Source organism: Acanthochromis polyacanthus, chromosome 8 (assembly GCF_021347895.1).
Source record: "Acanthochromis polyacanthus isolate Apoly-LR-REF ecotype Palm Island chromosome 8, KAUST_Apoly_ChrSc, whole genome shotgun sequence".
Taxonomy (NCBI): Eukaryota; Metazoa; Chordata; class Actinopteri; family Pomacentridae; genus Acanthochromis; species Acanthochromis polyacanthus.
The window spans coordinates 8,642,350-8,660,282 of record NC_067120.1 but is presented as its reverse complement, the minus strand read 5'-3'; the positions used below and the strand labels follow the sequence as shown (position 1 = coordinate 8,660,282).

Here is a 17,933-nt window from a genome sequence, read left to right as displayed (position 1 = left end):
TATTTTTTTAATAATAACACTGAATGACAACATGACAACAGAAAGTGTTTCGTACAAATGTTTATGAACCTTTATTGTGAGTTTCTCACTGTTAAACTGCCCATCCCACAACTTTACTGTTCCGGTTTACTGTCACATCATCATCATCATTTTCAGCCACATGAGCACACAGACTGCACACTAAGTTAGCAACTATCTGGTGAACATGGTGGCAATTTAGATGCAAAACCCCACAAATTTCCCTCAGGAATTGGTAGAGACCAAAAAACTAAGCTAAAAGGACATTAAAAAAAATCTGAATTTCATTTACAAGATTGCCAGAAAAACAAGTCTAAATGAATGTTTGTGTCAATCTGCATCTGCTGGATGTTATGGCCAAAATAACTTCAAAGGTGATGGCATGTCAGCAATGTTGATTTCACAGGCTCCATTCATGAACTAGGTTAGCATGTCCTCTATTATGACAACAGTAGTTCATCTGAAAGCTTTGAATATTAAGATTACTGGACACCTAAGTCCACTTAATGCTCATCCTAGTGACGGTAAAACTTTCAGACTTTATCTTTACTGTCACCTGAGCTGAGGACTGTAAAATATTCATTTTATTTTATTTATTATAAGTTTGTGTTTCATTTATATTCCTGTTTCCTAACAATTTAAACATAATTCTCTGTGTTTTATTTATCACATAATGGACTTTGAAATACGACTAATTATAGTATGAAATATCTTTATCTTAATCGTATATTTAGGTTGGGTTATGACAAGTTTTATCTGCTGAAAAGGGATCAGCGGATATTCTTAAATTAGTTAATTGACCTTGACTCAAGAGCTAAATCCCAGCAAACATGATCAATGTAAAATAACATGCACTGCAATGTATGTGTTGCATTCTCACAAAATCAGAGTTCAAGATACAACAACTAACTAACAACTAATCGCTTGGTTTATTTGAAGAGGCCTCAGTGTTTCGCTGTAGTGACAAGTTGATATTACTGTAAAGTGTCTGCATTTTATAAATTCAACAAACAGTCTTACCTTCTCCATGATTTTTAGGCCTGTGATGTTGAATCTAAAATCTTTCCTGAAGTTACTACCCAGATGGTTTAAGGTCATGGCATTCAGTGCTGCATTTCGTTTTTCATTTTTTTCTTTTTTAGGGTATTACAAATTTCAGATGCTGTTTCACATTGTGACTGGAGACATAATACCTGTCAGATATCCAGTTTCAGTGATTGTGGCTGACACATTAGTGATAATAACAGTACTCGGAGTGTTTTTGACAGCTTTCACAAAAACAGATAAATACATTTAAAAAAACATGTTACAGTTTGCTGTTGCATTCGTTTGATTGTGTTAGCAGTTCAGAGTGATTAGACTTTGCTTTCCTCCTACAAAGAATTGCTCATGATCTTTGACGCAGAAATCTCATGTTTGCTTGTGCATGTTAAAAGCCTGTCTGGTGACACAGAGAGAACAAAATAAAAACAGACACGGAAAGTTTACTGCCACATTTGTGCCGTATTATGGTGTTTCATGTGGGATCTTAATAGGCATTGCTTTATGAAATCATGAAACTCGATAAATTGCTTCTTCGAGTTATGTGTCATAACAATAAATTGCTATTACAGCGCTGCTTTGTGCGATTTCTGAAAAAAAAAAGTATAAATCATTACTTTTTCATATCTCTCTCCTCTATCTGGCACACCATGAACTCAACACATACCAGCCAGTGAATAGGCCCATTGAGCTTTATTTGGAGTGGCTGTCTAACCAAGGTCCTCAAAGTAAATATGAATACAGTACATTCTGTCAGGGTCACAGTAAGCTCCCTATTCACATAGCTCCATGTCTACCACAATTTCCTCAACAGCCAATCACCATTGCACTGGAATCCAGGGAAACCATAGCAACCCCGAGGCCTTGGATGTTATTGGCAGGGTCGATGGAATGAAAGAGAAAAGAGGCGGAAGTCAAGTTTAAAGAAAAAAAAAACAGCTGAATCTATGCAACTGCCAAAACTGTCGCTGAGCTGTGGAGATTTGACAGTGAGTCTGTCGATGAACCTGAGAGCTCAAATAGATGCTGTTTCAGTAGCTCTCTGGCTTCATGCAGTTCACAAAAATCTCTATGTACCATTTGAAATTTCACTGAATTTTCTCTCTGTCTCTCACTTACACACTCCTGCAATATGTCTTCGTTGGTTGGTGGTGAATCATTCGTCTTGCTCAGTCTGAGAGCGGTAGATTGGTACCAGATGTGTCAGTGAGTGTGCAAAGTGTTCTGTGATTGTTGAAGATCTGCTGTATTTGTCGTTTGAATAGTTTCTTTGCTGACTGAGATAAAGTCTGTGATAAAAGGGAAAGTTTATAGCGTTAACTGTCGTAGAGGGGGCTTGACAAAATGAATACATAATTTGGGTCACACAATCCAATAAAACATCTCTCAAGTAGAAGATACTCGGTGCGTGACTAAGCAAGAACCAAACTTAACACTGAAAATAAATAAACAGTCAGTTTAATTCTATTTATTGAGAGTTTTCCAACTCAGTCTATCTTTTTCATCAGGGCTGTATCTGTGTGATTTGATTATCTTTGAATCTCTTGGGGGCAAAAAAACAAACGAAAACACAGAGCCCTAATAAAAAAATGAAATCATTGTAAAATTTATATTCTGTTTATGAATACGAATGATATCAAAGTTTTTTTTGTTGTAGTTAAAGTTAAAAGAGCCCAGATAAAGCACAAAAGCTTTGTCTGAAATCACTCCTTGTTTTCTATACAATGCATTAAACCTACTATCCATCATTTTATTTATTTTTCTGAATTATGAGTGAACAAATCCATCCACAATTTAGTGCCTTTGGAAAATGCACATGGAAATTAAAAGGTTGTGTCTCTACTTTCCACCGTGTAATGCACCACATTTTGTATATAACGGAAATGATCATTGTCCACCTCTCACTGTCGGTGATGATGCAAAATGATGATGATTAGTGAGTGTCTAAAATATCATTTTACGGGGCTCATTCGATTAAGCCAGTACTGACGAGAAATGGTGAATGAATGAAAAGTGGGAGTGATTTCAGACAATACCAAATACATAAATCTCCCTAATGACTTAACTAGAAGGATTCTACCTCAGGTAGATAAATTGTGCATTCATCTAGGACTACACCACTTTTATTAAAAGGGTAATTAAGTAAAAGACATTTTCAGGGCTTTGCAAAATTGAATGTGGGTGGTTAAATTTATTACAGGTCTATAGAACTAGATTTTCTGTGTCGACTCGTATACACAGATAAGATCGCTGCTATAAATTTTAAAAAGTACATAACAGTTTCACTAAAGCCATATTTCCAACTTATCTTCTGTCTTCTCTCTCTGGGGAAATATAATGTCTAGTGTCCACAAATGTGCATTCATGTTTCCACTGGCATTATTTCTTCTGCTTGGCTCTTCTGATTGACTGTCAGCATATGTTCAAACATGCGTTCTGCTTTTACCTGCGTAGCTGTTAATGCGAGAGGTTAAAAGAACTGAACAGCGATGGCCACAGCGGCGGCGGCAGCGGATGCTCTCTTTCCTACACATACACAAGTACAGATGAAGATAGAAAGAGACAGACTGACTGGCAGAGAAAGAAACTTCCAGGAACAAGAACAAGTTGCCTCCCGGTATCCAAGTGAGCACGGTGGCCTACATTACAATGACAGTGACTTTTACAGTGTGGTACAGTATGCACTGTGTCCATTTTAAGGCAACACAGTGGCAGTGACATATTTTGCATACCAACATAGGGCAAAGTATTTAACAGTGTATTTTATTTTGTTTGTGTAATTATTTATGCTATATGCAGCCATCTCTACACGTGTGTACAGGCTCTGCATGTTGGCATTTTAACCCTCAGTGAACCGGGGCAGGGGTAAGTGAATGTCCTTTCGTATTTCAGGTAAGTCTCGTGCATTCTCTGGCCTGTGACATTAAACCTGGAATCAACAGAAATTAGTTTATACTGTCAAAGCAGCACTATGGTTTTCAGGGGGTTTTTTTCTTTCTATTTTGACTTTAAGTATAAGAATAAGGCCACTCACCTGGTGCACACATTAAAACGCAGGAACAAGTTACACCGTATATCTACAATTTGTGTGTGTATAAGTATGTCAGTTATGTAAAATAAAGCGTTTGGAAAGACATGAAGACAAAATAAGCTATGGACACTAAAAACGAGAAATCACCTATTTGGAATGGCAGTTGCTTTTTGTAGAACAATTTTGAATAATATCTGTTTATGTGTGTATGTATATGTGTGTGCGAGTGTGTGCATGTGCGTGCGTGTGTGTGTGTGTGTGTGTGTGTGTGTGTGTGTGTGTGTGTGTGTGTGTGTGTGTGTGTGTGTGTGTGTGTGTGTGTGTGTGTGTGTGTGTGCGCGTGTGCCAGTTATCTCTTCTCTTTTATTTATCTCCTGTCTTTGTTGTTTCATTTTGCCTTGACCCAAAACCAATAGTCAGCCTAATTGAAGAACACCACACAAACTGTTTTGACGCTCTGTATCAAGGTTATTAATGCATTTAAAATGTTTTTTTCTTCTTCTCTGTGTGTAATTATTGTTTAAAAACGTGTTTATCATTTCTTGGAGAGATTTAGGTTGCTAGAGCTTTAACAGCGTGCCCGTGGACTCTCAGGTCGGGGCAGAGTAGAGCAGTATGGTAAAAGAGTGCAGTCAGGTGAAGGCTGACTAATCAAGCGTTGAGAGGGGGATGAGAATTGAGTCTAGGTCATTTCTCACTTCTAAGAGTACCATGGATCATTTCTTGCAATTCCTTTGTGGGCACAAAGAGGCATCAGTCAGTGGAGAAACTGTGACAGAATTTCTGCGGCCTGCCACCTGACCAACACCTCTTACTGCTGGAGACTTCATTAACAGATATGGATCTAGAGGCTCAAGGACTTGTTCCCAACAAACCCTTAACCTCACAGAATCCCAGCCGTGGAGCCTTATCCCAGCCCTCTCCTGTTGTTTCTCTGCAGATCCTATCAAGCTGGAGTGAGACAAACTATACGGAGGCAGCTTAGCGATTCTTTTCACCTCTTCCATCCCTTGCCAATATGGATAGCGGGAGCGTCTGACACACTGCTTACTTCAGAAAGATGCATCGCGTCTTTGGCTGAAGCTTTATCAGTAACCCATTGGCTGAAAATCAATAGGAAGGGAGGAAAAAACAGGTGGGCATTAGTGAGCATGCTCCAAAAGACTGCGCAAATCTGTGTGCCCAACAGATAACAAGAGAAATAGAGGCCGGTGGAGGGGAGGTGGTTGAGAGGCTGCCTTAAAACACAATCCAACTGTGTTATATTGAGGCGGTTTCAGTCAATGATTTGGAGTCAATTAGCGAGTGAGAAAAGGCGGGGCCAGGGAAAAGGAGACGGCAGCACTTATGACAGAACCTCTTCACAGCTCATTTGCAACAAGGCAACATGCAGCGGAATTCAAAGCATACGACTGACTCAGCTGCAGAAGATAAGACAGCAGCCACCCCAGAGAGAAGATTCATATTAACCCCACTGATGTTGTCGGGGAAGGACTGTTGCTTGGATCTTTGTTTTCAGCGGTTAACACATTGGCCATTGCTCTCCACCCCTCAGCCTCCCACCATCTACACTACAGCAGCTGAATGGTTGATAGTATTATGTTAATTCTATTCCTTTTGCTGTTAGCACTGAAGATGAGGAGGAGGAAGCAAAAAAAAGAAAGTAAGTAGTTGTTACTGTTTGTATGTGCCTGGTTATCAGGCAAATTAAAGGCTTTAGAAACAGCCACTAGCCTCTTATGAGGCCACTAGCACGGCCAGAGCCACACTGTGCCGAGGAAATAATAAGAGTCCGCTCTTTTTCAACCCACACAGACTGTAACAACCAAGAACATTCTGTTTTGCCAAAGCAAAGATTCACATTATGTTGGTGTTTGAAAATTTAGTAGCATATCGCTCTTACATTTTCTTGAAAAAACGCTTGAGTTCCATCTGCTTGTGGAGGCCTACCTGCGCTCACTCACTGCCAGGTGTGCTGCCAGAAAACACTAATACTTCTTCATCCTTCCATTTAGAGCTGAGGAAACCTCCACAATCACTGGTGGTTTCTCATTTATGCAATACTGCAATATTTCATATGCCTTAATTTGGATATAGTGCATACTATTTATAAAAATACATACATTTCAAAAATTCTAGCGAACTCCTGAGAAAACTGACGCTTGCTCAACTTGTATTCTATTAAATACCCATCAAATAATGCCAGTAAGTGCCTCACAGCACATTATAAACGGTCTCGTGATGTTACAGGATTTCCAGCCTGGAGGTTGTAAATGACGCCTTGGTGTTCCTGTCAATTCACCATGCTCCATAATTATCACAGGGGTCATACAATAAATTCTTCTTCAACCCCAAATAGCCTCAGCAGGAGCACGTTTGTACTGCACCATAAAACTTTTAAATGACCAGTGCCCTGCAGGAACGAGCAGCATCTGTCAAAACCAATACAAAATAAAGAGGACAAGTGCTTGTATGAAGGGTGACAGTGTAACATCACAGGTAAGGCGTTTCAGAGACTAGCCATGATTATTTATGGGAGCTGGCCTTTTAGCTGCATGACGTAAAAATCATTCAGATTGTTCAGAAGTGCACTGACACACACAGCATCTGAAAAAAATAAATAATAAAAATCAACCTGATTTCCCATTGCTAGGTGGTATTTTCAAATTTAATTCTGGCAGTACTTGTTTTGCTGAAGCAGGCTTGTGTTGTACGTCATATCATGATGAAGCACAGTGTTTCTACTTATTTAAACACAATATGTTTTTTTTCTCTTGATTAATGTCAGATTCAGATGATAAATGCAACCTGCAGATGAGTATGCAAGGAAAGGAAACCCACAAACTGAAGAACTGTGGGATACATGTATTTTTCCCCTTCACAGTCACTGAGAAATCAATGTTAAGAACTAAGCTGAGGCATCAAAGACCAACAGCCTATCTGACCTGCATAGAGCCCCACTGTGGGGTATAACGCAGCATTGTACACCAGTGACTTAAAGACCCATTCATGCAGACACTAAGTAAATGCATAGGACCGTACGATGGGGGTTTGGGGTAGGATACGATTTACAATACTGCCTCCAGCCTTCACGATTAAACAACTTACACACAAATGGAAATATATTAAGAGACAAGAAAAACATCAGATGAAAGTGTTTCTGATTAGAGAAATACAAACCAAAGGTTTTTTATTTTTCATAGCCTCCTTTGTCTCTCCATAAAAATAGTGTTGCTAAAAATAAAATGTTAAAAGAAAAAGAAACATAAAGTAATGTTTCAATGTAGTCCATGGAAAAGCCCCAGTATCAGACATTCATTTTGTTTCACTTCAATCCTCACTGTTTTTCTCCAAAAGCAGAACGGTCAGCAAAGCCCTGTATCACTGCACCACATGTCTGTTCCTTTGAAAAATTAGCATCGGAATGAGCCCTTGCAGAGACAAGTCAGGCAGCTGCTGTAATGCATTACTAAATTAGCCCTAAACACTACACAAGCCATTAAGAAGCATGTCAAAACCAAAGGGGGAAAAGAAACAATACAAAACGCAACCAATAACAGAAACAACCTATTTGCAACAACTGTTATTAGCCTGCATTCCACCTTTGCCAGCTGAAACAGTGGGGAATCATGTGCACACTAAATAAACATGTTTAGATACGCTACAACTAAGAAGCACTGGCACTGTCAAATAAACACAGCTTAGCTCCAGCGAACAGAGGGTTAAACCTTAGCTGCAGAAATTCACTGCAGTCCAAAAGCATTTGGCTGATAACTACTGAACAGCACATTTTATCTGTGCCATTATGCTGCTATTGGACAAATGTTTGTATCTATCTAGATTTTGCTTGTGTGTCTTTTTGTGTTCCTTAGTCTGGAAATACCATTTTATTGCATATAATATTTGGCACAGTAAAAAGTGGAGCTTACATTTGGGGCTGTATTTAGAAACTGGTGCCTTTATAAAGAGTTTTTTTTCTGCCTCCTAAATATGATCAAAAACAAACTAAATGCCTCTTTTCCTACAGTAGACAGTACCACTTTCTATTTTCAGTCCAAAAAGCAATTCGTTATCTTTGTCTTTTTTTTTTTTAAATAGAAGTCACCAGTTAATTGAAAATAGTTTCAAATTACTTTCTTTTCTAATATAATCTGCATGTCTCACCACTGCCTGACGGTAGTTTCATTTCATATATATTTATATTTTTTTTTCATATTTATATACTTATGTATAGGCATGTACAAGAAACAAAAAACTGTCTCTGTTTTGCACTTCTGTACAAAAGAAAGTTACCGTTTTGTTCTTTGTGCATTCTATTGCATGGACTGGTGAGCAGATAGGAGAGGAGAGGTTTGGGCAGAGTCAGAGATAGATCCACATGGAGCATTACTCAGATCTGAGTCTCTTGAACCTTCTCCTTGCCGTGACTAGTCTTAATAACGTATGGATCAGCAATGGTGCTGATGTGGCTGTGATGCTGTCTGACTGAGCGATGAAGAGAGTTGTTCTGGGTCCAGTGGGCTCCATAGCCCCCTTGGCGGGATGAGGAGGACACATACCCAGGCTTAAAGGTGTTGCTGTTATGTTCCACTAGTGTAGGCAGTACCAACCCTGTGTCATCAGAGCCACTAGATCCAGACGTGGGCGGTGGAACAGGAGGAACTTCTTCCTCCATCTGTATGATTTCTATGGTCCTGGCTGCTGCCACCGTGCTCCTCTGTTGATGCCTCTTACGTAACTTATAGAATGCTATCAACATGGCAGCTGCCAGCAAGGTAACAGCAACAAAACAGCCAATGATGATTTTGGTGGTTTTCATCACCTCATCCAGGCTTGCAGCTGGCCCACTAGGGATTCTGGCAGTGGGACTTGAAACCTGCCTTGGAGTCTGAGTGCTTTGAATCAGCACAGTAGGTGTAGAGATAAAGACAGGTTGAAAGACAGAAGGTGAGGCAGGGACAGTAGGCTTGGGTTTTGGGGTCTCCTCCACTGTGGGCTCCAAAACTTCCACTGTTACTGTGGTAAAGTAGGACAGATTTGATGTGTTGAGTTCGGCGTTACTGACATTTAGGTAGGCCGAGGCGTTGGAATTTCCTGCCATGTTGCTCACCATGCAGGTATAGACACCTGTGTCTGACGGGAGAACGTTGGAGAAGTTGAGTGTTCCATCATTCAGGACAGATATCCTCGGATGAGCTGAGCCGTGGGTCAATACAGTCCCATTGGGGAGAAGCCATCGGACTGAGCTCATGGCAGCTGTGCGACACTTCAGTTCTGCCACCCTTGCTGCTGAAATGTTCAGATCTCTCGGAGCATCGAGTATGAACGGTGCTGAACACTGAAAGGTCGTCTGATCGACCTCCACCAAGTACCGTCCTCTCATGTGGACTGGGGTGTGGCAGCGTCCACAGCAGGTGGAATTTGTGGGAATGTATTCTCTGAGCCACCAAGAGAGCCACACCACGTCACAGTCACATCGCCAAGGGTTGTGGTGTAAGTGTAGCTCCACCAGGTACTGTAGAGGAGTGAAGAGGTTATGGGGCAGGGACGACAGGTTATTATGGGCTAAATTGAGCTCCACCAAGGCTATGATGTCATCAAATGCATTCCTTTCGATGGTAGTAATGGCAGAGTTCATAATCCACAGTTTACGTAAATTCTTGAGCCCACGGAAGGCCCCAGGCTTCAGTTCAGGAAAAACATTCTCTGATATCTCTAACTCCTCCAATCCTACCAGCGGTGACAGATGAGGAAACTCCCTCAGATTGCACATCCCCAAGTTCAGGTACTTCAGGTTATGAAGGCCCTCGAATGCCCCATCAGAGATGTACTCCAACTTCCTCAGCTCTCCCAGGTCCAGTCTCATGAGAGAGGGGACGCGGTTGAAGGCATAGGAGGGGATGCTCTCAATGGGATTGTTTCTAAGCCACAATTCTCTCAACTTTGACAGATACTCAAAAGCCCCACTGGGTATGACTGTCAGTCTGTTGTCGAACAGCTCCAGGGTATTGAGACTGGTCAGGCCATTGAAAGCCCCCACTTCGATCTGCCTGATGGCATTCCTGCCCAACTGTAGAACTTCCAGGTGATGCAGGTGTCTGAAGGTATCTGCCTGTATTGTCTCTATGCTGTTTTCCATCAGGTTTAGGTACCTGGTGTTGGTTGGGATGTTCGGCGGGACCCTGATCAGGCCTCTGCGGGTACACACCACCTTGCTGAGCTGGTTAGTGCAGGAGCACACACCTGGACAGTTCTGTGGGTTAACTGAGCCCAACTCAGGACCTGTGGACTGGCACATACTGAGAGCAGGCACCATGAGTGAGAGCACGGCAAGCAGGGCTGCGTTCCAGGTAGGCTGCACACTAACCTGGCCCAGAGGACTCATGGTGTGGAGGGCTCATTATTCTGCATGGTGGGGGGAGACGGCACACACCAAAGGACAGACCACCCTAGCCTGGCTGGAGCAACTCAAGGCTCCCAAGTTCCATCGACAGTGCAGGGAGATGCTACATTCAAATTGTAGAGTGAGGGAATGTGGAGAGAAAAGAGGACCAGACAGGGAGACAGAGCGAGAGAGATTAATACAAGAGAAGTAGCAAGGGGGAAAAGCAGTACAGCAATCTAAGAGAAAAGGTTGAGTAACAGTTTATCAGTGACGTACCTCATTAGTTTGAAAGTGCTCCTTTTTGCCTCTTTCCAAATGTTAAAGCCAGCAGTCATGCATCACATTTCATTTATAAATCCGTTCCATTGAGTGGCATGAGACTGATGCTCTCTTGCTTTACCTTTTTCTTTTTGAAAAAGTGAGGTGGCCCTCTATTAGCCAAGGGTACAAAATGGCTCCTGGTATTAAAGACTGATAACAGCATGGAAAACACTCACGGGCAGTGGTAAGGCCATGAAGGCTGGGCAGGTGCTTGGATCCCTTCTGCCCCCACTAACTGCCCCCCTGCCAGGCTGCAGACTCCAAAATGCAGCTCCACTGAGGATAAATCACAATGATCCATAACGCGTCAGAGGAGGAGAAAAGAACAAGTGACCAAGTGAAAGAAATTTCAACAAAGAGAAAGAAAAAGAAAAAAGAAAATCCCCTCTTCTGTCGGCTCCTGATACATGTGTTGGCTCATCGGCTGGTCGCCTGTTTTTTTTAGAGCTGGTTGGATGGGAGAGAGAGAGACCTCCCTCACTGTGACTTTGCCAAGGGCTTGTCGGTCGCTGATTAGCCCTGTTGTGACAGAGACTGAGAGACAGGAGAAGAGAGAGGGGGGAAAAAAAGGCTTTAAAAAACTCCCGGCACAGTCATCTCCCTCTCTCCTCTCTCCTCCTCCTGTGTGCCTCTTGCTTCCTTTCCCCAACGCTTGGGCTGGCCCTGGTCAGAGCAGCTGCAGGCTGCCGTGTGCACAGTTAGCAGTAATCCGTCTATTCCTCCGGGGGGGAGGGGGGCTGGGGGTGGTGGTGGTGGGAGAGATGGTGGCGCTGTGCGGGGGGTGGAGGAGGAGGAGGAGGAGGAGAAGAAGAAGAAGGGGATGCGCTGCGCCGCTGGAGCTTCGCAAGAGGCTGTCGGAGGAGAGAGAGAGCGCGCTCCTCCCGTCCTCTTCTGCAACGAGAGAAAAGAGAAGAGACGATGGTGACGCTGGGAGGATGTGAGTGGAAGTGGGCTCCGTATCTGTATCCATAAGCAGAGAAGAAGAAGGGGAAAAAAAGAAGATGTTGAGGATTCTTCTGCCCCCCAACCCTGGCTCGCTGTTTTGTCCCTCAGGCTGTCTCCTGCAGTGTTCTTCTGCGCGCTTTATTTGTTAGTTTTTTTCTCCTCTCTCCAGGGCTGAGGTAGTAAGTTGTGGCAGTTGGCCATGTGTGTGGCTGTCAGACTTGCGGCTGGCTGGTGGACTACTGCAGTAGCCAGAGTAGAACAGAGAGAGAGAGAGAGAGAGAGAGAGGGAGAAAGGGAGAGAGGGAGGGAGAGTGAGAGAGAGAGGGAGAGCTTGAAAGAGAAGGAGAGTGAGAAGCACTGACAGATCAAGAGCAGGAGAAAGATAGAGTGTGCGAAGAAGAGTGTGTGTGTGTGTGTGTGTGTGTGTGTGTGTGTGTGTGTGTGTGTGTGTGTGTGTGTGTGTGTGAGAGAGAGAGAGAGAGAGAGAGAGAGAGAGAGAGCGCTCTAACAGGCATCCCACCGCCACAGAAACAGCAGGAGCAGCATTCTAATCCACATCTCCTCTTCTTGTTTATTCTCCAGTCTCTCTCTCTCTTTTTTTTCTTCTATTCCCCCCCTCGATGTGTGTCGGTGTTGCAGGCAGCTAAGATGCTCGCTCTGCCCCCTCCCTTTGTCCTTCAGTGGGAACGTGAATGTACTGCTGACGCACTCCTCTCAGCTGCTCAGCCAGCCTCAGAGCAGTGCACTGGTTTTGATGCAGTGTTCCTGTGTATTAACACATTCAACCTCCTCCTCCTCCTCCTCCTCTCTCCCTCCCCATCCACTGTATTTATCTTCTCCCCTCTCTCTCTCTCTCTCTCTCTCTTTCGTTCTCACGTGTTCAGCCCCTCACCTTCTTCCTTTCCTTCTTTTAATCCGCTCCTACTCTCCAGATCACTTTACCTGGTTTCCCTTTGCTCTGGCTTTGTCTGTCTAGACAGCACCTCTCCACAAACAATCGTTAAAATTAAAAACCTCCCATTCCAATGTATCATTCAAGAGACAAAAGGTCAGATTTTCTACTCCAACTCCAGAGTGGTTCTGTGTTTTCTCTCTTCTCTCCTTCTCTCTCGGTATCTCATGAGCACAGCGGTGCGCCAGAGTTTTCTAGTGGAGATGCAGCTTGCTGCTATTCCTCACCTCTTTGTAAGGCACAGTTTGGTGAGTGTTTCCCTCATGCATTAGCACCATCAGGGACGAGCAGACATAGCTGTTTGTTGTATTGGATTCCATTATTTTGTCAGCTGTGTGGGGTTTTGTAACGTGTGCGAGTGTTTTGGAGATGGGGGTGAGGATGAGGATGGGGGGAGGAGGAGGGGTTGGGTCGGGGGGTCCGTGACATCATAGAGGACTGAAATGCTGACTCTGCTTCTCTGTGTCTGCTGGGCAGTCTTCTCTTCAGGGAGGAGAAAGATGAAAGAGCCTGCACACAGTTATCTCTTGGAAAGATGAGAGGAAGACAGAGAGATAGAGGGGAAAGAGAGAGAGACTGAGCAAGAGAGAGTGAGTGAGGGGGGGAGGAGGAGATATATCCACGTCCTTGGTGAAATAGGGGGAAAGGAGCCTATAGAAAGAGGAGTGAAATGAGATAAATAGGGATGGAGGAGAAGAATGAGGGAGACGGATGAGGGAAGCATAGTAGTCTCCTCGGTGAAATGGCACAGAAAGGAAGAGGGGGGAAAAGAGCGATGAGGATTAGGGGTGAGGAGTAGGATGGACGAGAGGAGTGTTGATAGTGTTGGATTAAGCATCATTTGAATGCAGGAGAAGGAGTCTCCCTCTCTGCCTTTGGTTAATGACCACATTCTCTCCCTCTCTTCCTCCTCATCCTCTATCCTGCCACTTACATATTGGAGTTGGGGTCTATCGAAAGAAAAAGGAAAGACCTCAATGCAAACAGTCATAAATATCGCCTTGTCAATTCCACTTTTTAACTCCAACTCATCGAAAGAAAATGGAGACGAGTAAAATTTTAAATTTCACCATGTTAAAGATGTTATTGAAAAATTAATGTTCCGTGCCACTGGACCATAAAGAGGATGGAGTGATAAAGAAGCTGATTTAAACGGGTGCAAGGTGAAGTTTATAGAATGGAGCATATGGTTTTAATGCATGTGTGTTTCTGTGTAGGATCCCTTGTCCGTTAACATATATGAGCATAAATAAAATAACATTAAATAAACGATTATGCTCAATATTATCTCCTGAATGCTTATGAATAAAATAGCAAAGAATGTTATCCTTCTGAATGCATTTTGCTTGCAGCACATTGTATTTCTGCTGCATTTATGTCACCAGTCAAAAACCATTAGATCTTCCTCGTCAGGAAATTGAAGAAACATGAATATAATGTACTTGACATACAACAATATACACCAAGCATGACAGTATTTCTTCTCTTTTAGCCATCGGTAGACCAGGATGATTGACAGAATGACAGAATTCTTGTCCAAATATGCCTTTTTTGTTGTTGCATTGTGTATATTCTAGATTCCACATAGGAAGCGCCTTGTGTTTCTATCCCGCATTGTTTTACCTTAATGACCACACTAACACATTTACATTATTTAAAAGTGCAAAAGAAGAAACTGCTAATTGTGGATTTGTCAAAATTCTTTCATTGTTTTATATTTATCAGCCTAAAACTGCAAGTAGCGCTCAGGTAACACCAACGCTATCATCAAAACTCCCATGTCTGTCCTTCATCGCCCTACAATATTTAGCAGTAAAACCATTGTGCGAGCAACAAAGGGAATAAATGAAACTTGTATTTCAGTTTATTTTATACATCAAAGAATGACTTTGAGAGGGGCAAAAAACAGATGAAAACAAAGACAGAATGAAAGAAAAAAACTTGCTCGAAAGGCTGGAGAAGAATTTAGAAAAGCGTGCCAAGTGTTGCGTATATAACTATTCTATGTCGATTAGATATGGTGCTTTAAAATGAAGATCGGAGGTGATAAAGATACAGCGAGAAAAGAAGAATAAGGTGAGGGACAGATGAGGGGAGAATGAAGGGAGATAATTATTAGTTAAGGTGGTGCGGGCAGGGTTGGTCAGATAATTGATGGCCATGGTTGTAGCTGCGGTGTTAATGCTATTACAGGGGCCATGAGCATGGAAAGGTCAGTTAGCACACTGAATATATAACAATTCCTTCTGCTGTCTCTCTGTCCGTCCCTCTCTCTCTCTCTCCTTACCTCTCTCTTTTCCTTTGTCTGATCACACTATTCCATATATTTAGGTTGTTGGATTGAGGAATATCAACCGCAACTGCTGAAGGCCGGTCCTTCCTATAAATATGTGAAATGAGGCCCTGAGGATTTATTGCCATCTGAAAATAAATATATAGTGTGCAGTAAATCATAAGCAGCTTCATGGAATTACTCTGTAGTAAGATACAGCACCTTGTGTTACAGGATGTCAATTACATAACATTGATAAATTTAAAAAAAAATCTGTCTTGTTGGTGAAAATGTCATATATTATGAACTGGGTGGGTTATTAGTTTAGCTAATGTCAGTTTCTGGGTCTTCCAGATGAGATTTTCTAAATGTTGAGAGGAAGATATTTTACTCCTGAAGTATGATGTTGCACTTATAAGGACACTTAATTGTTTTTGAGAGGAGCTAACATATGTGAAAAGCCCATAGCCATTTTGTCTCTGTCTGCAGGTGTAAAAATATGACCTTGTGTATTAACTTGACATAATTTTATGACTTTCTGTAGTTTATCTTGTTAATGTTGTGTAACAATTACACACTGATGAGCCAATGCATTATGAACATCACTGCCTGATATGCTGTTGGCCGTATTAATGATGCTCCAGCCCATTACAGCACGGGATTTTCAAGTGCTGTGAAGGAGCCCTGTGGTATCTGGCATTATGAGGTTAGCAGTAGCTCCTTTAAGTGAGTTGGTTGGAGCTGCTCAGATCAGACTTGTTCCAGCACTTTTACCAACACCCTGTCACTGCTTCATGGAGTCTCCCTTCTCGAGCAACCCTCGAGCTTTGCAGTCTCAGACATGCTCGGACCCAGTCTTCTGGCCATAATGACTTGACCCTTGTTAAAGTTACTCAGGTCTTCACACCTGCCAACTGCTACTGCATCCGACACACCGACTATAAGAACTGACTGGTCATTTACTGTGTCATGTATCCCACACTTTGACATGTTACAAGACAATATGCATTGGCTATGGATGGTTGGATGGATGTTTTTTCTTCCAACTGATCTCTAATGTAGTGATGTGTTGTGCACTGTAGTACTCACTGGCAACGTTGTTACTTTGTTAATTGTTTTACTCGCCAAGAAAATGGAGCAGAAAGCAACCAAATATTTTATACAAACTACATACAGTGTGCAGTTTAGCTTTTTTTATTCACTTAAACGTCAGTCAGAAAAATGGCGATACATGTGTGACTTTTGAAGCTGTGTCTCAACTATTTCTCCACTTGTTTTCTTGTATTTGGTAGATTTTCACAGAGGCAGACCCTGAATTGTACAAACTGTGCAGAGCTAAACCCCTTTGCTCATGTACCAGTTGTCAAACTTGAAAAACCACACGGTTCCTGTATCAGACAGGTCATTGAAGAACATTGAAGAAGGGGAATCTTTTGGCCAGTATGACCAAAGAGACAAAACTGACTGTTCAAGGTGTTCAAGACAGACAAGATTGAGTACTGCAGAGAGGTTGACAGCATGTTTACAATTTGTAGAAGGTTGGGGGTCAATGAGAAGAGTGGGGTGGGGGGGTGTTAAATATTTGTAAGCCTAAAGCGATGTAGCGTGTAAGAGTGTCAAGTCAATACTGAGCAAATGACATCCTGCCCTACAAAACAGAGTCAGGGTTAAAGGGGAAATTGAATGTAGCAGGAAGGTGAATCTATATGCGGATAAATGCATGAGTATGCATCAGTTTGTGTGTGTGAAGGCCAATCAGTGTCTTTGTGGGTTCTGATCACCAATTCAGTCTCAAGTTAAGGCTTTAGATGACACAGAGGCTGCTGTAAGTTATCTGTAGCTGATACTATCACATCATGGCTCTGCAGATTCAATGGCCCTCAATTTACAAATCCTACTGCTTTACCATTCCTGATGCAGCTCAGTCCTACTGCTGACTGCTGTGGTGTGAAACATAATAACTTGGAGCAACTGTTTTTATTGCCAGAGTTAAAAGCTGGAAACAGGCTTTGCGAGCTGATCCTGTGGTCACGGACCAAACACATATGCTGGTGAGCCATACAGGTCAAGACTTTGTTATGTCGAGACTAATAGTACTGCTGCCAGCTGCTGAAGCTAACACTACCTCAGTCACATTACCAACACCCACTCCTGCTAATGCTAATATCTCTACTTCAGCTGCAGGCCATGCAACAATATTTGCTGCTTAGTTACTGTAAGTGACTGTTTGACCAATGCAGCTTCACCTCATTCTGTATTTATAACTGACGGATCCAATTAGCCGCTGGAATTAGCCATTACCTTGCTTTAGGTGCCGCCCGATGTCTTCTGGCCCCTGTGGATCGCTTGCAACTCAGCCTGTGCTTAGTGTGGCAGGTCAGCAAAGTGCTGGAGCAGCATTTGGCCTGAGAATAGAGGAGTGGATGGTGTGAGAGAGGAGACCGGTGGAAGCAGATCGATGTGGCCTGTATTCATTAACCCTCGCTCACGGCTCCCTTCCCTCCCCAATCACAACCCCGCCATTTTAGGACAGCAGGAGGTGATTTATTAGCTGTCCTGGCTCAGTCAGCACCATCGACCCACAGTCTGAGGAGAGTTGACTCACACCAGGATATACCGATTCCCACACTGTGGGCTGAACTCACTCAGTGATCCGACGGCACTGAAAGAGGAACCATGCTGGAGAAAGCAGGATGATCAACATATATTTATTCCTATTTGTAAACATTGTCAGAGGGATGGCGATATGACACACGTTTGGCCTGAAGCTGAGCGCGTGTTATTTTTATTCACACTGTTCCATTTTAAGGACAAGTTATGTGCTACTTCCGGTGTAAAAAGAGAATTTTTGTTCCCTGAAGTGAGTGGGAGAGCTGGTGGCAGTCTCTGATAGATTGCCATATGGTCATGAGCCAATTGCACATGCTGTTAAACTGAGAGGTCAAAAGTCCAATAGGCCAACTACAGT

General features: G+C 42.7%; 1 protein-coding gene across 1 annotated transcript; it reads right to left on the bottom strand.

Moving 5' to 3' along the window:
- Positions 1-6,940: 6,940 nt before the first annotated feature.
- On the bottom strand, positions 6,941-12,469 carry lrrc4.2 (leucine rich repeat containing 4.2). The gene is made up of 2 exons (XM_022213136.2): positions 10,752-12,469; positions 6,941-10,596 (listed from the first exon to the last, which is right to left on the bottom strand). The coding sequence occupies exon 2, from the start codon at positions 10,473-10,475 to the stop codon at positions 8,481-8,483; it is 1,995 nt and encodes a 664-aa protein (XP_022068828.1). The 5' UTR covers positions 10,476-10,596; positions 10,752-12,469; the 3' UTR covers positions 6,941-8,480.
- Positions 12,470-17,933: the final 5,464 nt, after the last annotated feature.